Raw genomic sequence first — 24,458 nt, 5'->3', positions numbered from 1 at the left:
AAATTTCTTTAAGCGTTATCCTTTCATGTTGGTCATAATTACACAGAAACTCTTGGGCCGTTTGTATGAAAGCTGGATAGCGCTATCCACCGGAGACTGATCTTTTCAACCCTTCTAAAAATGCTTGAACAGCAATAAAATTTCATCATAGAGTAACAACAATGAATAGTTTGACCTCAGAAACGTCATAGTTTCCCCCAACAAACGTGAACATATCAAGCGTGAAAAAAACGCTTTCGAATCGCGCCGTGTGCAAAGTCAATCGAGTTCGTAGTAATCTTGCATTCAGTTTTCGATACTAACTGGTTTGGTTTTGAGTTAGTTAAAAAAGCGCAAAAAGTAATTAAATAAAACTAATTATAGTTATATAAGTTATTGCATGTTAAAAAGTGCTTGCCAAGTATTTTTAACGTTCTAACGGATCCTAAGGCTCACATCAGTACGATAGCACACCAGCTCTTACACTATATTTTTGCCCGCTGCCGATCGGTAGGGATGGAGACGGTATCCGAGCGAAACGGTCGGGCTAGGGGTGAAACGGTGTTTCTTTTGAGTTTGCTGTTTTCGGCGCAGATAATAACTCAACGAACCATGCTATTTTAACGGTACCTCCTCCATCCCGTGATCAACTGTCACACGTGAGTCACTGAAGTGAAACCGTGGAATAAACGATACGAACATCAAAGTACACACACACACACACACAAAAAAAAATACCTGTAAATGTGGCGATCATTAATGAATTTACCTTTACCCCAAACACCCATTCCACGACCAAAACGGGTGTGAAAAGAACTGTGCTTAATCCTGCAAAACAAACTAACAAAAAAAACAAACCCCAGCGAGATTAATAAGACGCTTCTCCCGTAGAGTTCACAACATCGCGTGAAGTCGTTAGGGAAAAGGGCGGGATGGGTCACGCAAGCAACTAACAACTCGATCAGGCAAACTGGGCTCATATTTGTACTCACCGGAGGGGGCAAGTAGCCGACCGGACAAGCGTCCTAGGACCCGCGACACTACGATACGAAGACCTGTATAACATTAACTTCCTTTATTATTCAATAATAAATACATTTAACGTTCTAACGGATCCTAAGGCTCACATCAGTACGATAGCACACCAGCTCTTACACTATATTTTTGCCCGCTGCCGATCGGTAGGGATGGAGACGGTATCCGAGCGAAACGGTCGGGCTAGGGGTGAAACGGTGTTTCTTTTGAGTTTGCTGTTTTCGGCGCAGATAATAACTCAACGAACCATGCTATTTTAACGGTACCTCCTCCAAGTATGTCTCCAAGCCAGATGAGGGGTTGGAGTTAGGTTACCGTTAACCTTCTCCACCAGTCTCCAACCCTACAGGAGCGGGGCAACGTTGAAAAATGACTGCAGCGATGTGCGAACGTAGCGAAGGTAAGCTTGGCTAGTCCAACGTCCAAGAGCTTGAATTAGATGATCCGGAATCCCAGCCGCAGCGGCGGAAGTAGCAGCCCCAATGCGAAAGCTGTGAGATGAGTAGTTCCCCAATTACGCCGGCTCGCCTCAAGATTTTGCGAAGGAAAAAATTGACTTGTTGAGCAGTTAAGGGGAAGCCATCCGACCACAGGAATAAAGACCAGGGCCGCTGCCACGCATATCGAGGTACGCCTGAAGCGCGAAGACAGGGCAGAGATGATTGCTTGAAGACCCGATGTACAGGACCTGTCCGACGCCAAGAGGATCAGTCTTAGAAAGCCAGAAAGCACGCAGACCAAAACATAACTGCATCGTAGACGCCAAGATCACCAACCGTCGACGAATGAATAACATCCAATAGATCGCGGGTTATGGGGCAGCGTAACGAGGAAACGCCAGACCGAGAACGACGGATGCCCTAAAGCAGACGACGAAACCGTGGTTTCTCTTTCGTGGGATCCGGGAAGCCAATCAATATGATAGGAACGGACAGCAGCTAGGTAAACATTAAAGGAAAAAACTCCGTATTGAGCCGAATAGGGTGGGTAGGTGAACGAAAAGCGCAGAGCAAATTAATCATACGCCGGAGGAACGTGCGACCGGGCGGAACAACTTTCGTAACGTGGTGAAGCGAGCCGATAAAGGATTCTAACTCTCGACGAGTGCACCAAGACTTACGATTCCATTTTTTAAGAAGCTCTACGATGGCCACAAATTTTAGCGGATGGCAACCGAGCAGACTGGGTGAGAGAATTTAGTTCCACACCTAAAAAGACTAACGTAGTAGTAGGACCCTCGCACTTTGACGGATGGAGAGGCAAACCCAAACGGAGGAATAAGGACCTGGCGATGGCTACATTACTAGCGCACTCGGTGGAGTTGCCGGGGCCAAGGGTCAGGAAATCGTCGAGGTAGTGAAGGAGAAAACGAACGCGATAATTAGCTTTAAGAATCCATTCCACCATTTCGGCGACGGAGTTGAAGATAAATGAGGCGGAACGCAGACCAAACGGAAGAGCCAAATCGACGAAATATGACTCAGGCCACCACATGCCAAATAAGAAACGTTCGTCAGGTCTGAGAGCGATGTTACGGTACGCACATTCTACGTCAAATTTGGCCATAAGAGCACCCGGACCAAGCTGTACAAACGAGCAATGGCATGATCGACGGAGATGTAAGTCAACGAGAAAGGATCCTTGGGGATGCCGTCATTAACGCTATGGCCTTCGGGTGACGACAAATCCTGAATGAGACGCCGTTTACCAGGCTGGCCTTTCTTTGGAATGACCCAAAACGGGCTGCACTGTAGATTAGGAAACGGTGGCGAGGCAAAAGGACCCACGACACGACCATGCGAAATTTCATTTGCCAAATATTTGTCGATAACATCGGGATGTTGCAAGGCCGATTTCATGTTTCGGTGCGATGGTCGTAAAGAGACTAGTGAAGGATCAAAACCCGACGGAAAGCCGTGAGCTATACCATCCAACACGTAGCGAACCATAGCTTGATTGGGATGGTTGATTAATTCCCGATGAAACTCGACGTATTGAAGCGGCGAAACGCGGGAGACCAACGGAAACAGGATGCGGGACTCCGGCAACGGTGGATCTACAGCACGAACGAAAGCACCTACAACGGAGCATAAAAATAGCAAGAACAGCGAGCGGAAACGAACGGAGCGACCGGTGCGAACGGTGCGACCAGTGCGATCGGTACGAACGGTGCGACCAGTGCGATCGGTGCGAACGGTACGAACGGAGCGACCAGTGCGAACGGTACGAACGGTGCGACCAATGCGATCGGTACGAACGGTGCGACCAGTGCGATCGGTGCGAACGGTACGAACGGAGCGACCAGTGCGAACGGTACGAACGGTGCAACCAGTGCGATCGGTGCGACCGGTACGAACGGTGCGATCGGTGCGACCAGTGCGATCGGTACGAACGGTGCGACCAGTGCGATCGGTGCGAACGGTACGAACGGAGCGACCAGTGCGAACGGTACGAACGGTGCGACCAGTGCGATCGGTGCGAACGGTGCGAACGGTACGAACAGTGCGCAACTAAATCACAAGTGAAGCTAGATAACTATTTTAATCAGCAAATTCATAACCGAACACGAATTACAACAAAAAAAAACTAAAATAGCGCACAGAACAATGTTAACGTCCGGAACAACGGGAACAAACGAACCGACCACTACGTATTAACTAACGACGCGAGGTGTCTGATGATAGACGCTACTTCGCGGGTTGCGAGCGAGATGGTGAACGAGGACAACGTGTAGACTGGTGGGCCACGCTACGACGATGGATTGCAGGACAACCCGGAAAATCACAGGCATGACGGAACCGACACCGGAGGAATTGCGATGAGCACCGACCAGCGTTCCAAGAGTGACAAATAATGGACGACGACGGGGTACCGGACGCTTCAAGGGAGCTGGAGGACGAGGAAAACGAAGTAGATACCCGCGAAGCAGGAGTAGAAGAAAACTCCCGGCGCCGAATATATGAAAATTATACAGCTCCGGGTGAGTTGTAACCAATCGGTGAGGCGGAGAGCAGCTGCATGGCGACGAAAAGCGCGATCGTACGCGATCCACGCCGAGCCAAGATGCTTCTGAGCGGAACGCAAAATAAGTAGCTGGTAGCGAAGCAAATCCGGGGAGCGAGACGGCCAAAAATTCGTCATCACGAGGATATAAACAGAAAAGGCTGGGAGCCAAGTCATAATATCTGTAATTTCCTTAGGGCGCTTTGACGGTCGCAAAACTAGTTCGTTATCCCCGATGGTAAACGAAGGAGCGTCATGAACTGAAGTTTCTTCGATAAGAGAGGCCAACTCGACCAACTTGCCGTTGAAAATTGATGCCATAAGCTTGGGGATACCGGAGGAAACCAGGCCCGACACGAAGGGAGAAAAAGCCGATACGGTAAGCGTAGAAAGCGAGGGGGCGAGGCAATACCACCAGAGGCTAAAAAACACCCGGCGAAACAAACCCCATCCCGGGGCCCGGGGACGTAGACGAAGAAAACAAATATGGCGTACCTGAAGGGACAGGATTTTGAATCCGATACAACGGCTGCTGCAGCGTCTGTTGAGGCGGTTGCCAATGTCCAGCTACGGCACGATCTTGTTGTTGGGTAACCGTAGGCGTCGCCGATTGAAGTAACACGGGTTGTGGTGGCTGCTGAGCGAAAAATGGTGTCAAACTTGGATGACTCGATGGCCAAGTAGAAGCAACACTGACGATTTGTTGATTTGCAATAGCCGGCGATGGAACACGAGTTGGGAATAACGGTGAAGCAATATGCTGGTGTAAACTTGGCTGAAATTGCCGAGATGGCGACGAGCGAACGGCAAGGGGAGCCGTAGCGATCAACTGCGATGCCACTGTTGAAGTTGTAACAGCAGACACGACTGGTGAGCTAGTTGGCGTTAAACTCAAAGCAACTCCTTGAAGAGACATATTTTCCTGAGCCATTATAGCGAAATAATTTTGTTGGACAAGGTTGTGACGGCATCGATTCACGCAAGCAACTAACAACTCGATCAGGCAAACTGGGCTCATATTTGTACTCACCGGAGGGGGCAAGTAGCCGACCGGACAAGCGTCCTAGGACCCGTGACACTACGATACGAAGACCCGTATAACATTAACTTCCTTTATTATTCAATAATAAATACATTTACTTCGACTTCAGATTAATTAACTTATGCGAATAATATTTTGTTGTCTTTCCTCAAAAAGTTAATTTACTCCTGTCTGCTCCAAGGAACTTTTATACGATGTTTGATAACCAACGTTTTTGGATGTGCTCCAAGGCGTTGTTTAAGTAGGCAGGAAGGGTGTAATTTGAAAACTAATTCACACGCGTAGAGGAGGACTGATCGAATACACGCGGTATAAACCTGATCGAGTCATTCGAAAACACTTTTGCACGCTTCAAATGTGATAAAAAGTAAATCTCTTGGACGCTTATTAATAGTGCTTTCGATATGGGTATTCCATTTCAAGTCTTGTTGTAATGTCACTCCTAGGAGCTTGGGAGAAGTGACTAATTCAATGAGGTTTGTGCTTATATGCAAGTCCTCAAAAGGGGTAGTGGTTTTTGGAAAGGAAATAGTTAATTCTTTGCATCTTTTAACATTTAGCTGGAATTTGTTACTTTGTGACCACTCTGCTACTTCATCTACTAACAACTCTTTTGAATAATCTCGTAACTAGTAGTGTCGTTTATATATTTGATCACTTCGTTTGATGACTTAATCTTGCAGTTCGCGATCATAACTATAAATAACCAGGGATCCAGTTTGGTTCCTTTGGGAACATCTACTGCTACCGATTTCCATTCCGAGAAACAATCGTTGGCTACATTAACCCTTTGTTATCTATTGCTCAAAAATTCGCAGATCCAGTTCACAATATGGGGATTGATTCAATAATTTGATAGTTTGGATATTAAGATATTATTTATGGTCTATTAAGTCAAAGGCTTTCCTGAAAACAAGGAAAAAGACTCGTACTTTAGCTTAATTGTCGTCGGTGGCTTTAGTCCAGCTGTGAACAAGATTTATAAGAGCGTGAGTGGTAGAGGAATCAGGGATACAACGATACAGGTCTTGTCTAATCAGATTGAACCGGAATAGCAGGCTTTACATGTTCTCTGACCACATACTCCTTGGAAATTTTGCTAACGGTGAGGTGTCAATGATATAGTTCTTAGGTCTTTGTTAATGTCTTCCAAAGTTTGGTTTTTAGGTATAGCTGTAACATTTTCACTTTTCCATACCTCGGAAGGCTTTTCTCAGTAAGTGATGAGTTGATTAACATACATACTTGTTCTGCCAAAATATGTGCGAATTCCTTAAGAATCCAATTTCGTATATTATCAGGCGCACATGCTTTTGATATACAGGGTGTATCAGAAAAAACTAGAAGATTTTAAAATGTTCAGAAAACTATCATTTTATCAAAATATCTCAAAAATATATTTACGTCTAAGTATTTTAGCATCTTCTGGCTTATCTAAGAGTAAAAACTAGCAGAAAAATTAACCTCGAAAAGCGGGAGAACGGTTTGTAAAAGCCTCATTTTTAACCGCTTGTGCAAAGAAAATGAGACGTTGAAAATCCAAGTTCAGTTAAAGAGGTGAAAGTTTGGAATCTTTTGTGCAATGTATCGCAATTTCAAAAAATTTGATAAAAATTAGGTCCGCCGCGAAACGTTTCAAAATTGGATTTTTTCCCCGTTTACTCCGCTCTCTCGTAACTTTTTACACGCAAGAATGATTACATGCATGAGTGATAGTTAGAATGACGTACTTAAACATAAATAACAATGAATACTCTTGTTTTATTGTTTTCATTTAACAAAGAGTGCTCGCAATTACGTCATTCCAACTATCACTCATGCATGTAATCATTCTTGCGTGTAAAAAGTTACGAGAGAGCGGAGTAAACGGGGAAAAAAATCCAATTTTGAAACGTTTCGCGGCGGACCTAATGTTTATCAAATTTTTTGAAATTGCGATACATTGCACAAAAGATTCCAAACTTTCACCTCTTTAACTGAACTTGGATTTTCAACGTCTCATTTTCTTTGCACAAGCGGTTAAAAATGAGGCTTTTACAAACCGTTCTCCCGCTTTTCGAGGTTAATTTTTCTGCTAGTTTTTACTCTTAGATAAGCCAGAAGATGCTAAAATACTTAGACGTAAATATATTTTTGAGATATCTTGATAAAATGATAGTTTTCTGAACATTTTAAAATCTTCTAGTTTTTTCTGATACACCCTGTATTTACTGTACTAAGTTGTTTTTCTACAACATGAAAGGAGATTACAGGCTGGTCGACATTTATGGCATCAAGTCTTTTATATGGGAACAGGGGTATATAAGTTTCTTGGGGTTCGATAAACGCATTGTTAATTTTATTTGCTAGGTTTTGTTTTGTTGCCTTTGAAGGGAAATATCCGGAAGTGGCGGGAAGCAGTTTCGACACAATCATCCACGATTTCTCTTGTTATCTAGCTACGAAATTAGATCGTTTTTATCAGTATTTACTGAAACAGATGTTAATATTGAAACCGAAGTCCTCACAATGTCATTCAGTTAACTTTGGTCAGACAAGACGAGATTGTTCTTTAGACACCGCGTAACGGGGACTTGGAAAGCTATAGAAAATTTCGTAATTAAAGATTCGGATAAATTACAAGGGTAACAGGATTATATGACATTCTCCTGAAGCAATGGTGAAATTATTAACTACAAAATATTTTAACAAAAATGAACAGGATGCTACTTTATACACCTTTCCACCGTCAGTTATGTGCTGGGAATGGGTTTATGTCCAAAACCTCTTTAAAACCTCTTTTGACCTTCACAGCTGGTTGTTCAAACGCAGGCTATCCCTCAGCTAAAATGGCTTATAAATTTTATCCCGTGAGGTTATGATTTATTGCGTTGTTCAAAACGGATTAGCGTACCAACTCACGGGCTAAATTTAACCCACCTGGTTCACCAGGTGTGTAAGCTTGCTAATCTGCCGGCTAACACTGGTTAAACTAATCTTGGTTTAAATTTTAAAGATTTTAACAGGTTTCGCTGACTAACTCTGGGACAAGGCTCCTCAGTTGTAGAAATATCAGACACGCAAATTTAATCATGCATCTCCTCTCTTCTTCATCATTAAACGATGATTAACATATTTTTCAAATCCGGGTTGATGAGCTTTGCAAGACGAATGCTATTGGTACGTTTCGCTAAAATACAATAGATACGTGACGAGAAAGGAATAATTTTTTGCTTAAACCTTGACAATAACATAGTTAATGACTTGTATTGTACTTTTATTTAGTCTCCAAACTGTCTATATTCTATTAACTGCGGGTTAGGCTAATGGTAGGAAAAGAATCTCTATTGTAAATATTTTGAAAAACTAACATGATACGTATTAGTGCACTACACTTTTTGTAAAGTAAACCTTATGTCTATTTAGTTCTTTATTTTTCAACAACTTTACTTCTTCTTTCCAAATTCACGTGGTCGTATCTTCATTGATGTTGATTTCAGAGAATAATAATGATCTTTCCAATGTCTCCAGTTGACTCCATCACCGTCCGATTTGTGATCGCCATAATGATACAAACCATTCAAATTTGAATCATGACAAGCACGATACCACCAGGCTCCTTTGAATGACACGGCACAGTTAGCCCTGCCAATATCATTGTCAGAATCTTTGGTGCTGAAAGCCATACCGTCATGTTTTTTCAACGAGTCTCCTGCTGTACCTTAATTAATGCAAAAAAAAACCCAAAAATGGTTATAAAATGAATAGCAGGGCAATAATTAATGCTCGTAATCGAATGTCCTGAGCATTTTGTTTTGTTAAAAGTTTTGGAAATTCTCAAAATGGAGATATTTTACATTTCTCGAGTTAACTCAAAAACTGCCTCGTTTCAATTATATTTATGGATCACTCATTGATAATATTCCTATAATTTATTCAATATTTAATATGCAGGATTTAATGGTTGACTGCACAGTTTATTGTATAGAGAGCTGGACTATCGTGTATAATGATTACCATGATAACCTCCAACATTCAACTTGTACTTCTCATTTTCACTGCTGACTTTAAATGAATAATAATGAGCGAAACTGGTGTTTCCAGATGTATCTTCCATGTCGATACGAAGTTCATTTTGTGAAATATTTGTCATCCTGTGTATTTTGTCAAGACCAAGCCAATATTCTCCGCTCAAGTTACCAAAACCTTGTTTGTAATCTTGCCATCCTCGGTAGAAGTCAACACTTCCATCAAGACGACGTTGAAATACAGTCCATCCTCCACCTGATGTTGTCATATCACAAAACACTTTGAAACTTCCCTTTTCATCAGGATTAATTTCATAAATTCTACTTTTATTCTTTCCCTTTTCATACAAATCAGCGCAGTGAAGACCTGGAAAATACGGATTTATATCACAATTTAGTGGCCTGTGGCCAATAAAAGCAATAATAACGGGTTAAAAACCTCTTCAATTTTTTTTTCTTGGAAATGAAAATAAAATAGCTTTTAACGTTCCGTCCTTTCTCTGGGTTCAGCTTTCAGATTAAGGCAAAAAAGAAATTTCTGTGAGAGCATCAGAGAGAATTAGTACAATTGCCAAGTTTGACTTCGCAGGGGGGGTGTTTATACCAAAAATGCGCTTTTGGTTTTTTTAAACACAATGCGATATGCCTTATCCAAAATAAGATATTCCATGTTGACAATGCCTTAATATTCAGTATGCCATTTTTAGGCTGAAAATACCCCATATTTGGCTATAAGTGCTATTTTTTGCTCAACAAAATAACAGGCCATTGACACATTGACCAGTTCGTGTGTATCTTGATTGTGTTTTATTAAGATTATGTTTTGCAGTTTCCGTATTTTGTCATGTTTTAATTAATATTGTCCGTGCATCAGGCATGAACTTTAAATTTCCTACTATCCCAAATAAACCAGAACCTTTCCCAATGATGTAAAACGCAGAAAATTGTCTACATTCTAAACTTAAAATTGCTCAGGAAAAAAAACTAAAGCAACCAAACCATCCATGCATATACGCATTTTAGCCGCCCTGTTTATTAACTGACAAGTTCCTCTGGAAACTTGCCCCACAAAAAAAAATTGAAATTGAATTGGCGCATATTGACAGAAGATTCAAAACATTTCTCGTTCCATAATATTATAATAAATTGATTTAGTTCATAATAATATTCTCGTAGTTTTTGTTCCGAATGATATTCCAAATGTTCCAAAATTTAAAATTATGATCCATCGTAATTATCGCTACTCTGGTTTAATAAATGAAAGTAATCACCACACAAAGATTAACTTTACGACCCAACGTTTCGACACTCCGTTCTAGTGTCTTCATCACGGGTGATCTGATGTTGAAACTCAGTTCCTTATATACTCTCAAAATGACGTCATCTATTAATCAGATGTAAATATTTTTTTGGCAAATAGCTTCCGTCATCCCTATTTAGGGCACAAAGACTCGAATAGTTGCCTTAAAACCCTTTCAGACATTGGGACATATTTTCGCGAAACCCAAGGATCGCGTAGCGACTAAACAGAAAACTCATGCTGTATACTCTATACCATGTGGTGATTGCGAGAAAGAATATCTAGGTCAAACAAAACGCCAGTTCGGCACACGTTTAAAAGAACATCAAACGGCCGTTTCGAACCTAGACAGTTCAAAATCAGCCTTGGCGGAACACGTGTGTCAAACTAACCATAACATTGCGTGGAACGATTCAAAAGTCATTACCACTAATGATCGTTATGGCAAAGGCGTTGTTTGGAAGCCTGGCATATTAATGCGAGTCTTTGTGCCCTTAATAGGGATGACGGAAGCTATTTGCCAAAAGAATATTTCATCTGATTAATAGATGACGTCATTTTGAGAGTAATTTATAAGAACCGAGTTTCAACATCAGATCACCCCTGATGAAGACACTAGACCGGAGTGTCGAAACGTTGGGTCGTGAAAGTTAATCTTTGTGTGGTGATTACTTTCATTTACTAAAACCAGAGTAGCGATAATTACGATGGATTATATACCTGGTTGCCGTGAACTCATTAACTTCAATTAAAATTATGATATTTGTGATAATTCTAAAGCAAATTACCTGATTTCCTGGTACGATTTTCTTCTTCAACCGCCTTTCTTGCCTACACAAAATTTAACACAAAAATACAGCAGTTAATAAAAAAATGATTTTAATCTTTATACATTAATTAATATATTAGTATAAGTTATGGTTTCATATCGAGTGCATTACGGATTAACAAGCACGAGGGGTTTTTTTAAGGCTGCAAAATAGCGCGAGTCCGAAGGACGAGTGGTATTAATTGTCTTTAAAGACTCACGAATCCATGATTATCCTTAATTACACGAGAAATTATACTATTATATATTAATGATATTCAAGGAAATCTTCGAGACAATAAATTAAAGCGATGGTGTAAAAGCCTTTCATAGCCCAATATGACTTTGGAAAACGACGTATAAAGCTCACATACAAATGAACTGCATCCCTCTTCACAAAACAAGCACAGAAATATGAACAAGTACATAAATAGTTATACATATGAACAACTACATTAATAGCAAACACAGAAATATTATGAACAACTACATAATAATATAGAAACGTACCGATTTAAAACATTTCAAACCTTTACATTATAGAGCGTAAAACCTTTTTCGCTTTTTTTTTCTTGAAGAGCAACCCTTTTTCATAAATGTTACAAGATGATTTTCATTGCAACTGTTATTATTTTTTCCATTTGTTTGGTGAAATTTTTAAAAACGATTTTATAAAAAAATACCGATTTCTTACTCAGTTAATCAGAAAGCTGCTGATTAACGGTTTCCACTCATTTAAATTTTGCGCATGCGCAGACCTAACAAAACCATCCAACGCTAATGACTTTTTTGATTCCGCTATATTCGGTCACAATATCCGGGGAATAAGAAAAAAAGAGATTTTATAAAGAGTTGACCTAAAATCACAGTTACAGAGAAAATATATTACTATAATTTAATAATAACAATATTTTCTTGTGTGATGAGAACAGAAAGCTGTGCGAAGAGCTCGAAATAGCTCTTCCTATGTCCACTGATATTTTCTCGCTCTCCCTAACTCCCAGGCGTGTTTCTATAACTGTATAGAAACACGGAAAATGTTTTCTATATTTTCTTAAACACCATTTAATTTATCAATCTTACTGCTTCAACATTTCGCATCAATATCCAATCTCCGGTTAGTTTCGTTTCTTCTTGCTTTCTAGTAACGTTGGTCAGTTGGCAATTTTCGACATTTTTTGTTGTTCTGTAGTTGAATCCAACACATTTGTCTTCGTCTTTGCAGTGAGTGTGACATCCTAACATGACATCTGACGATGTAACATTGTGTCTTGATATTATTTCATCCGCAGGCAATGATGGACCTCCTAAAAATTTCAACAAAATTCTTGAAAGACAAATATTTTAATGTCCAAATTTTAACTAAAACTATGTGTTTTATTCTGGACTGATTTCACCATATGAAACATTTAAATGGTGTTTCAATGGTTAATTTTTCCTCTCACTTTTTTCGACAATACTCACCTCTGATGATTATGTCGTAATTCGTCGGGGAACACTGGTTTGCTGAAATGTTTCCAATAGCAAGCAACAGCAAGCTCAAGCAGGCCGATACAAACATCGTTTAAATCGTCTTTTGTCTGACTCTGTAATTCTGGAAGATATTTTTCATACGAGTTATGACCAAGAAAAGACCAATATAAAATAATCGTGACATATGATGTTGCCTGTGCTTCGTGAAAATTTGGAAATTCAATTAAGTTGCTATATAAAACCACGTAAACAACATACACGCGCTTCAATGAGATGCATTATAGCCTTTGACAGTTATGACAAAAGACAAAGATTGCATGTGTTAGCTTCAACACTTTATTTTAAACGTTTCCTTACGGTATACGGTAATAAAAAATAATTTCATTTTTTTCACTTGTTTCAAAAAATTCTGTATCAACCTTCATAAATATTTTAAAGTTTTACACTGACATGTTTTATGGCGAAGCTAGATCGAGATGTGTGTTAATGTTATTAGGGACCTTAAGCATGTAGAACGCGAATGCGACGACGACGGCTATCAATACAATGGGTCATTGAAAAGAAATGAATATTTAAAGACCCATGATGGGTTTTAGAAGTCATAACACACATATTTAACCGGCGCTGCAATAGCCAGATATTTTGCGAATGTCAGTTTAGCCAAGATGGAGATTAATTGTGCGACATGATTGAGCCAAACTCGTGACTGACGATCATTCTCGTGAGCACGAAGTTTGCATGCTTAATTGATACAATTTGTTTATTTTTCCGTAATGGCGCTAGCGAACTTTGGGCCCTTATTTCACAAACTAAATTTTTAAACGACGTGATCATGAAATAATCTAAAACTATGAAGAATATTCAATGCGTCATTTAAAATAGCTTCAGTTTTTTAAGGGCTTGGGGGAAAGCGCTTCTGATTGTCACGTTCAAGCCCATAGATTCAGCTCTAAGTCATTGTAATCATAGATCAGTCGAATCGTAATATACTGTTCAACTAGCGTGTGCGTGCGGTTGGTCAGGTTGATGTCTTAGAGGCTAGCTATACTTTCTTAGCATGTAGCGTGTTTACACGGTAGTCCTAATTGGGAGAATATAGACACCGATTTAACGGCCATTTAATAAAGAATTTTGTGATGAGAGAATGACCACAATGAATTACATCCAATAAGATCGAATGCTTCCCCCAAACCCCTTATCCCACAAAAAAAATTAAGCGTATGTATGTGTATTGTTTTGCGCAGAAAACCTGCTTGCTAGTAACCCTTCGATCATTATAAAGGCATCTATAACTTATATACTCCCAAATTAACACAAAATTTTGGTCACATTTTGCAGAAAAAAGTGAGTGGGAATAAATTTTAACGTTAAAAATGACTTACCACAACTCTAGTTATAAGATATATTGGAAATTATTTCAGGACTTTGAACAGTTGGTTTGCCTAGAACAGCAGCAAAATACTGATATGCATGCGAGCAAATAAATTGTTCTTATTCTTATTATAAACACTTACAAGCAAATAAATTATTTAAGTGCAAGCTGCATAATAAGCATCAACGTCTCTTATTTGACAGTTTATGAATAGTCGTATAGCGCCGAGCATTAAATATAATGTGGTTAGGGAGAATGTTGTCTCTAAAGCAAAGTTCTCAAACGGAGAGTTCTTACGGTTTATAAATCAACGAGGATACGTTCTATTATACTAAAATGCATATCTATCGAAACAATGGCAATGGAAGTAAATTTTAATGTTTAAAATGACTTACCACAACTGTGATCAAGATAGATTGGAAATTATTTGAGGAATTTATTTGAAACAGCTTGTTTGGGTAAAAATCGGAGGAACAGTAGCTAATATAGCTACATACATGTTAAAAAAGCAAATAAATTATTTAAGTGCAAGCTGCATATTGAATATTGACGACCTCCATCATAGGCTAATGCGGGTACCAATTGCCATTTTATGTATATAATTATCCTAAGGCTAGCAACTCTCTCGGCGCAAAAAATATAATGCATACTGAATAGTACCATCGCTTGAAACACAAAAATTACGCTAGTTTCTTGAAAAAAAACTAGATACAAAATACCTTGGACATATTTACTAAATTTAAATTTCATATTTAGACTTGAAAACAATTTAAAAATGCTTAAATTTTGCAAATAAAAAGTGTATTTTTATCGACATTTGGTTAAACAGAGGCGGGATGCAATTTACTCGACAAACGTCATCATCGGAAAATCGTACGCAAATTTCTGATTCGCTGTTGAAAGCTCGGAAAATTACGAAGTTATTTTTCCGTCATCGAGTTGGCCTTGTCGAGTAAATTGCATCCCTTCTCTGTTTAAAAAAATTTCGATAAAAATACACTTTTTATTTGCAAAATTTAAGCATTTTTATGTTGTTTTCAAGTCTAAAAATGAGAGACAAATTTAGTAAATATATCCAAGGTGTTTTGTATCTAGTTTTTTCTCAAGAAACTAGCGTAATTTTTGTGTTTCAAGCGATGGTATTAATGTATGCATCAGTTGTATTTTTTGTGAGAGAGTTGCCAGCCTTAAAATAATTATATACATACCAACTTTGTGTACAAATGTACATGTCATAGAAAAAATTGCTCGTCTGTAAGAACCTTAAACATATTGAAATTAAACCTAAATAAATGAATTCAACTGAATATTTTATATCAACATGACCGTCGTTTCTCAGTGGCGTAGCCAGCCTGACGATTTAATCATGCGATGCAAATTTTATGTTATTATCATTATTTAATTCTTTAGAAATTCACTGTTTCACAGTCAATGAACACGAAAATATTAGCGTGGCATGACTAAATTGTCAGGCTGGCTACGGCATTGTCGTTTCTTTCAGCACGAAGATTCGTTCGCCCGTGCATTTCACAAAACACTCTCTGAATCATGTCTGGCTGCCGTTCAGTTTAAATTATGCTGGAGTCGTTGAGTTCCATGCAAATTTCTACAGTTTTGTTTAGATTAATTATTCAATTCAGGCAACTTTTGTCAAATTACAGCCGTTATGCGGCAAATTTAAATATGAAAGGTTCAGTGTTTTTACTCAGTGACACCATGTAATGGTTGCATGTAGATCATGACCGATCAGACGATCAGAGACAGTGTTTTGCAGCCGACCCGCGAAGACAGTTCTTTGTAAGAGAATTCAAGCAACTCATGCTATATCTATGAGACTATAAAAACATGTCATCGAGAGGTTTTGTAATCACTGTTGATTTTGGCAATAATATTATACCCTTGTGCTCGACGAATTGAGAAATGTACTGTGCGATAAGGTAAATAATTATCCAATGTACTTTAGTGTTAATTAAACTATACTCCGATAATACTATAAGCTTATAGAGACTATTGTGCGATGGTAAAACCGACACGGCTGTCTATATTTCACTGCAAGGGCATGAGCTTCGATGCTGCCGTTTTTACCATTAAATATTTGCGTTGTCCCTTACGTTGTCGGGTGAAATTAATGCTCATATTTTCCAATTTGAAACCTGTTCATATTCTCGTTTATAGTATTGTTTAATGGTATTATGCGGGATTTTCCTGTATTTCATCTAAGAAACCAATACCTTAAGCAAGTTCATAGGAGTTGAAATCCTTGACAGCATTGTATATATATTGTCAGCTAGCGTACGTAATACAGGGTGAATAAAAAAATGACACCTTTGAAATTCAAATTAGCCGCATAGCGGCTGTAATGTGACAGAAGTTGCCTAAAATATCTCATGGGTGTACGAAGCATATCAAATCATTAACAATTAGTTATAATACTTAACCTAAAACATAAAGTTTGTTGTGTAAACAGTTTCATCAAATCGTTTTTCTAGCACAAGCGCCACGTTGGATTATTTCAATTGGTTTAAACACTTTCTTAACCACGTCTTGTTGATTGTATACATGGGAATTGTCAAATCCCAGCCATAAGTTTGGGACTAATTCAAAGGTGTCAGTTTTTTTACTCACCCTGTATATCAATAATTTACAGTGTTTATTTGTTATTGCTATGGACTGTACATACTTCGCATTTTTGGGTAGCGTCGATTGCAATTCAAACAATAGATAATGAGATGATAATGAAGCTTAATGAGGTTTATCATCTCATTATCCATTGTTTGAATTGCGTTCGACGCGACCAAAATGCGACGTATGAAGTCAGCCTAAAGGCCTGTGGACATGGAGCGAGTTATCTCGGCTAGGCGAGGTAAAAGGCGCATCACATCAATGGCTTAACCTGTTTAGTTTTTCATTATAATAATGCAGTTTCACCTCGCCTGGCCGGGATGACTGGCTCAATGTAAACAGGCCCTAATTTAGGCCTGTTTCACACGTCAACTTTTCATGTGCTGAATAGAATGCAAATGAACTTAAACAAATACTTCAGCTCAAGAACATTAGGGTTCGGCACATGAAAAGTTTGAAGTCTGAAACTAGCCTAACTTTAAAATTTCCCAATAATTGCACATTATTATACTCATGCAGAGAGTGACCCGGACCTTTATTATCATGGTAATATAAATGCTTACAGAGAGGTAGTCCGTTGAATTGCATCTCGGGGAATCTGATGAATAATGTGCTGATAAATAAATTTGAGATTTAACTGAAGGCATGTAATTTCCAATGCCCCAAAATAATTCAAATTTTAACGTATAGGTGATCTTAACATCGACTAAAGCCTAGCGCACACTGGTGCACTTAACACGCACACGCACACACGTCACTCGTGACGATTGTCACCTGCACATATTCCTCGTCTGCGGGGACCAAATTGAGATATTCTGTCATTCGTGTCGTAATATCCAATTATCAAACATGTTTGATATTTTCTATCACGCGTGACAAATGCGCCAAGTGTGCGCTGAACAAATGCGATTAAAACATGCAGCAAGGAATATGTAAATGCAAATATACAGGGTGTCCCAAAACAAGTACGATCGTACTATAGGGACCAGGAACTGCGTAACCGAGTTTAATTTCTGAACTGCATTGTATTTATAACAATGGAGAGGACAATGTATTTCTAATCGTTTCCGTTTACTTATATACTGTATAGGCTGAATATTAATGATATGTATATATTATTTGCTGCAAATATATCAAGAATTGCTTGTAACTTGCTTCAAAGGTCAAAAGTAAAAATTCGAACTCCGTCAATCGATGCGGAATTATGCTTAAAATAATTGTGCCAAGTTTCATTCCGATCAAACAAGTAATGAAAGAGCCTTAGGGTTTTTTTTAAAGATCGTCGCCCCCTAACAACAACAACAACAAGATTAGCAGCGGTTAGGGACCAGTTCCTGGTCCAAAAATGTCCCCTCTATTGAAATCAAGCCTTTGTTCGAATCTGATTGCCTTAATATTATGATAAACCCAATTGAAAGTAAGACGCTTTATTTGAATGCCTCAACCTAATAAATATGCTATTTACACACTACTGCGTTGATCATGCATTCAAATTCCAACAAAAGCTTCATTTCAATAGCGGGGACTTTTTTTGGGACACCCTGTACAATAAACAAACTAAACATGGAGTATGAAAGTGACGATTATTTGTCTGAAGACGAAGAAATTTTGCTCTTCCTTTTCCTTTTGGTTATGCGTCGGCGCCGGAGACGCCTAAGGGTAGCCAATCGTAAATATGGACGAAACGACGGATGGACGAAACGCTTTTTCTCGTAGATCTCTGTTTTTGAAATCTCGCGAGCGTACATTGTAAATACACGGATATTCGGGATATATGTCTACCAGTTTGTCTTCTAAAATGGCTTCAGCAACCAGTTTACTGCGTTGTTCCTCTATACTTTTAAGGTTATTTATTGTATTTCACATTTACATATTCCTTGCTGCGTGTTTTAATCGCATTTGTTCAGCGCACACTTGGAGCATTTGTCACGCGTGTTAGAAAATATTAAACATGTTTGATAATTGGATATTACGACACGAATGACAGAATATCTCAATTTGGTCCCCGCAGATGAGGAATATGTGCAGGTGACAATCGTCACGAGTGACGTGTGTGCGTGTTAAGTGCACCAGTGTGCGCTAGGCTTAAGGCTATAAATTTCTATGAGAATGTGAGCAAGCAGTGCAACAACGGATGCTGGTATATTTGTTATTCACAAAGGTTTCTTTAAGTTGTTTTATAAATGTTTTGCAATAAAGAATTTGGAAAACAATAAGGAAAATTATCAAGCAGCATTTATTTAAATATACACGGATACTGGATACAGTTCGTGAATGAGTGGTAACATAGGAACAATTTATGATCTATTTATAAGATTAAAACAAGCTAAAGCTGTGAGAGTTCATAAAACGCCCGCTCAATACAGCATAAAAACAAATTATGTTTACTTCGTTTTTTAATATAGCGAATATCAAGTAGCTTAAGCTCTATCGTAACTGTCATATAATTATTCTGCTGTCACACAATTTATGTTATTGCAGTGCTGGCGATGTGTTGTTTTTTATATCAGTTATCAGGATAGTGTACGTGGTATAGAATTATTATATAAAATAGCGCATTTTTTCGGTAATCATGACAAAAACTTTAGTTTAAAGTTAACAAAACTCGCATAAGTACTTATGGTTTTATTCAGAAGCTAATTTTCTAGCTGTCTTGCAAAACTCATTCTATTTGCCCGGCGTCACTTGTTTTCCAACGCGAAGATGTATATTATGTGCAGTATACAACGTCTCATGCAACAATAGCTCTGAAAAAGACTACATTATGTTTTATGCATGTTTCTTTATTACGATGTCAAAACATAAAATTAATCGCGTTGTAACTAACACGTAATGCATTTTAAATATAAGCGGAAATTGCAAAACACGTCTAATCGTACGTCTATATTCAGACGGTCTTCGCAAAACCATTTAATTTTCGCTGATAAATTTGAATCATGTTTAATCACCGAATATAACGACGAACTATCCACAAACTATCACAATTGTCCTCTTTGAGGTTTTTCACTGGGTTTGCCCGACTGATCAAACTATAATTCCATCTTAGAGTGAATTTATATAATTATAGCCTATAATGCACGATATGCACGTCATTAAATTAATCATTTAAGATAATGACTTTTACTCCTTTTTTGCTCTGTTTAATAAAACTGCCTCGTCTTTAAAACCTATTGATTTAACAGCAAACAGGTGTAAAATGACTAATTGAACACCTTTCGCCCCAGTTTCCAGCAGCGATCTTATCTTTTCAGTTGCTTTTAAGTTTGTTGCGATGATTATTGGAGTATTGGGAAATGTCACAGTTATAATATACACAATTTTGTTGTGTAAAGAAAAGACAGCGACATCTTATTTGATAGCAAACTTGGCATTAGCGGATCTTTTCGTGTGTTTAACATTTTATCCACTATGGATCATCGAGTTTATTCAGACTATATTAAACATTGGAAGTGATCAGGTCTTGTTTTGTAAGTTAAGTCGTTCTACCATCTGATCATTGCTGTTTGCTTCAATGGCTACAATTTTCTTAATAACTGTTGATCGTTATTTATTCATCCAAAAACCTCTGAAATATCCTATGATTGTGACACGTCGACGAGTATTTCTGGCTATTTCAGGAGTCTGGTTTACTGCTTGTTGTATTTACGTTATATTTCACGTTCAATATGGGAGATTTAACAATAGAATCAGAGGCCTTTGCGCTTTATTTCCCAGCATTGAATATCCATTACTAGTTCCTCTTGGCTATATTCCGCTTACTGCAATATTTTTTTTGAATTTCCAAATTTTAAGTGTAGCTCAAAAACAACAGAAAACGAATCTTTGACGAATCAATGGTCGAAGGCATCAGCAACCACAACGAACAGCCGAGCAAGACAAAGGTTATAATTCGTCTATTTCAGGCCCTTACAGAAGTAAAAAATTTTTTATTATTATTACAGTGTTGGCGATCTGTTGTTTTTTGCCAACAGTTATCGGATCCTTGGTAAACAATTATTGCAATGATTCATGCCGACAGATTTGGTTCGTGGTTTTTAACTTCGAGTTTTATGGGATAAACTCAATTGTGAAAGCTTTTATTTATGGAATAAGACATATCAAGTACAGAAAAGCTTATGGAAAAATTCTTTTTACAATTCTTTGCTGTGGCTGTTGTTCCCACTGCTCTTCATAATTGTGAAAATTCCAAAAAGAATTGCAGAACCAATTAGTGTCGTCCATTGTCATTGATTTGTCATTTCCGTCTTTAAATGCATACATTTAAAAAAAAGATTTCAACTATTCTTATTTCCTTAGAAATCGCGGAATTTAAAACTTCCTAATCCGAAATAGATTTTTGTAGGGGATTCTTTAACTTTAATGGGGCTTGTAAAAGGGGATAAATTTTTTTACGAGGCTTAATTACGTCTGTATTCCTAAACGTCACTCTCACTTACTATAGCCGCCTAGTCGGCCTAGAAAGCGTAGAACGCGTTCCAAACTATTTTCAATAATTCCAAACTAATTTTTTTTCCGCAAAATTGATGAAAAAAACCAAAAAGTTCAAAGATTTTAATTTATGAAATCAAATTGGCGTTTTTTGCAGACAGTTTTTAGGGACCCTGCCAAAAACAACGTATTGAACTAAACGAGACATCATTCTATCAACTGCGACCTGAGATAAATAAGGTATCTGAATTTCAGACACCTAAAACAAATCTGAGCTTGCCAAAATCTTATATATTACCGACAAATGATAAATGGGGAAGCTGAATTTCAGACATCTAAAACGGCTCTAATCTGCCAAGATCGTGTATATTAACCGACCTGAGATAAATAGGGTGTCTGAATTTCAGACACCTAAAATGGTTTGAGTCTGCCAAAACTCAAAATATTTTAATGTTAACCGACAAGCGATAAATTTGGAAGTTGAATTTCAGACACCTAAAACGGTTTGAGTCTGCTAAAATGGCATATTTTAACCGACCTGAGATAAATAGGGTGTCTGAATTTCAGACACCTAAAACGGTTTGAGTCTGCCAAATTCAAAATATTTTAATGTTAACCGACAAGCGATAAATTTGGAAGCTGAATTTCAGACACCTAAAACGGTTTGAGTCTGCTAAAATGGCATATTTTAACCGACCTGAGATAAATAGGGTGTCTGAATTTCAGACACCTAAAACGGTTTGAGTCTGCCAAATTCAAAATATTTTAATGTTAACCGACAAGCGATAAATTTGGAAGCTGAATTTCAGACACCTAAAACGGTTTGAGTCTGCCAAAATCTTATATATTAACCAACCTGAGATAAATTAAGGTATCTGAATTTCAGACACCTAAACGGTTTGAGTCTGCCAAAATCGTATATTTTAACCGACCTGAGATGAATAAGGTATCTGAATTTCAGACACCTAAAATGGTTTCAGCCTGCGAAAAATTCAAAATCTTATGTTAACCGACAAGCGATAAACTGAGAAGCTAAATTTCAGACGCCATAAACGGCGTGAGTTTGTCACAAATATGATATAAACAATTAAATGAACCGAGATTAAAGGCTGAATTTCAGTTTGTACTGTCACCGATCGTGTACTGAAATAAAAAGCACTTTTTCAGAGTGTAGCCCAATTTCAGAAAAATATTGGTTTGACTGTTTGTTTAAATCATATGTGCATAATTCATAAATCAAATGCATCTAAGCAGAGATGAGATTTTAGAGCCAAATTTTAGTCCGTGATCAACGTTTTATGGATTTCAACAACAGACACCTAAAACGGCTTGATTCTGTCAAAATCTTATTTATAAACCGACAATGCATGCAGCGAAACCGACCAGTGAGAAATTGGGTAGCTGAATTCTAGAACCTAAAGCAACTTGAGTCTGCCAAAATTTAGTTTACCTGCAGACCTTCACATCACAACCAAAATACTAAAGTCAAATGCAAAGAATCATATATATAGAATTATTTAATTAGTTTTATAAAAACATTTATAAAACAACGAATTACACATGCATTGTCATTTGCAATTGACACAAATTTTGCGCAATACGTTCCTTGCTTCCTCTTCATTGGGTGTTAAACATAAAACATTCCTTCCTTCCTTCATAGCTGCAGCAGCAACAGCAACTGAAACAGTCATAAAAATAGATCAATTTAGTTGGAATGTTATACTGCATAATATTTAATTATGTTTTTTACGGGAAACTACTTTAAAATATACTGCGCGAATAGGTGAATAAACTGAAGGAAGAAAGCTATGATCCAATGATAGTGTGAAGTTTCATAGTGGGACACAACTAATCAACCTCATCCTTTTAGCTCCCATATTGAAAAGGTTTCAATTTTGCATTAACAAGAAAGTTTCTCGAAATTTTTGTCAACTTGAAGAAAAGCCTAATTAACATTTAAATAAGAAAAAAGAAATTGTCTAAATAAAGTTCAAAGCGCTGAGGTAGTTGAATGAATCACTAGGAACAGAATGACCTTCACCACTCAGAAAGTTTATACTTCGACTAGCCATCTGACTATCTGACTAGATGATTGACTATGTCCTATCTGACAAGATGATTGACTATTGACTATATATAGGCTATTTGTGTTATTGTTGGGCTTAAATGTAGAAATGAATAATTACTTCGCAGGACCCGCAGGGTTCGCAGGGCCCAAATGGCCGTTTCACCGCCCTATCATTCATTTTTTAATCTATGGCCCTATCTTATATACACCCTGATTCAATTAAAGGCATGCACTTATAGTCTCAAACTCGAATTATATATTATCGCCCCGTCGTAAAATAGGTGGTTTTTGAGGGCCGAGGCGCCATTCCTTGATTTAGGAAAGCTCGCACGAGCATTATCATATACTGTCAGAATTCTATCATTTATACTATGTAACCTGAAGATAGAAATCTGGTAAACATTGTAAAATTATAAACTTATATATTTCAGTCAGACTGCTCAATATGTAGTTTTATAAGCTATAACAGTCCATTATTGCTAAACCTTGGCTTTAGGCATATTAATTGATGAGTGTATACTTCATAATGAAAATTGAATTTCAACCAACATGTCACGGCGTGCGTTTTAGTATATGACTTGTGAACGCTAAGCGAGGGCTAAGTGAACCTCGCTAGGAGATTTTACTTGTAGTTCAACTATATCAGATATTGCGCTTCAAGGCATGACACGCCATAAAGCGCGATTAGGCGCTGGACTATAGTGAGTGGGGGAACAGTATTTTAAAAATCGCTTTACTGTATTTTTATACAACTGGTGCCAATATGGTTATCAATTCCTTACAACAAACATATAAAACTAGGACTCGAAAGGTCGCTGGTGCACGCAGCATATCATTTCAGCAGGTAGAGACCAATACTACCGAGTATATATATACCAAATATATTACCCTTTAATACATGATATTATCTTTATATTAATCACAGTAAGAAACTCAAAAAATTAAAAATCATACCTTTACAGCTACGCGATTCTTAACTTTTCCCACTTCAGCGCGCAGAACATGCGAATACTCTACATTATTTTGGAATGCCAAATACCGTTGACAAACACGTACGCTTTGTCCTCATTTACTCGAATTGACCATTTGAAAGAAGGCATTTTTTAAAATACTGTTTGTTGACTGCTGAATAAACCTTGCTGAACAAAACTGCTGGTGTATTTGCCAGAGGGAATAGAGTATATTTTGGCAAGGTTTTATAGCGTCAAACAAAATGATAGCGTCAAACAAGGTGTTAGCGTCGTCACACAAGGTGATAGCGTCTTCGCGGCTCAACGAATCAGCGTTCGAGAACACAAAACCGTAGCTAACTGAGGAATTT

The 24,458-nt window shown here is 38.0% G+C and overlaps 2 protein-coding genes across 5 annotated transcripts in view; both read right to left on the bottom strand.

The window, feature by feature from the left end:
- Window positions 1-1,197: 1,197 nt before the first annotated feature.
- On the bottom strand, window positions 1,198-4,948 carry LOC114541971. Its single transcript, XM_028561757.1, has 2 exons — window positions 4,513-4,948; window positions 1,198-3,091 (listed from the first exon to the last, which is right to left on the bottom strand). The coding sequence occupies exons 1-2, from the start codon at window positions 4,946-4,948 to the stop codon at window positions 2,562-2,564; spliced, it is 966 nt and encodes a 321-aa protein (XP_028417558.1). The 3' UTR covers window positions 1,198-2,561.
- Window positions 4,949-8,378: 3,430 nt separating this feature from the next.
- Window positions 8,379-24,458, bottom strand: part of LOC114541976 (ryncolin-4-like) — an 86,562-nt gene continuing 70,482 nt past the window's right edge. Inside the window, exons 1-7 of one of the 4 annotated variants that reach the window (XM_028561761.1) lie at window positions 14,415-14,565; window positions 14,030-14,089; window positions 12,639-12,768; window positions 12,258-12,481; window positions 11,155-11,197; window positions 9,056-9,433; window positions 8,379-8,759 (exon numbers count right to left, since the gene is read on the bottom strand). In XM_028561761.1, the coding sequence (XP_028417562.1) occupies window positions 8,485-8,759; window positions 9,056-9,433; window positions 11,155-11,197; window positions 12,258-12,481; window positions 12,639-12,735 (1,017 nt within the window). In that variant the 5' untranslated portion in view covers window positions 12,736-12,768; window positions 14,030-14,089; window positions 14,415-14,565 and the 3' untranslated portion in view covers window positions 8,379-8,484. Of the gene's footprint in view, window positions 8,760-9,055; window positions 9,434-11,154; window positions 11,198-12,257; window positions 12,482-12,638; window positions 12,769-14,029; window positions 14,115-14,414; window positions 14,566-24,458 lie in introns of those variants that run through there. The other 3 variants (XM_028561762.1, XM_028561760.1, XM_028561763.1) reach the window with 3 other exon arrangements.

This window comes from Dendronephthya gigantea, unplaced genomic scaffold, assembly GCF_004324835.1.
Source record: "Dendronephthya gigantea isolate DGI-Jeju-01 unplaced genomic scaffold, DenGig_1.0 000326F, whole genome shotgun sequence".
NCBI lineage: Eukaryota > Metazoa > Cnidaria > Anthozoa > Malacalcyonacea > Nephtheidae > Dendronephthya > Dendronephthya gigantea.
The sequence above is the reverse complement of the archived record's forward strand: the minus strand, read 5'-3'. Positions and strand labels throughout refer to the sequence as shown.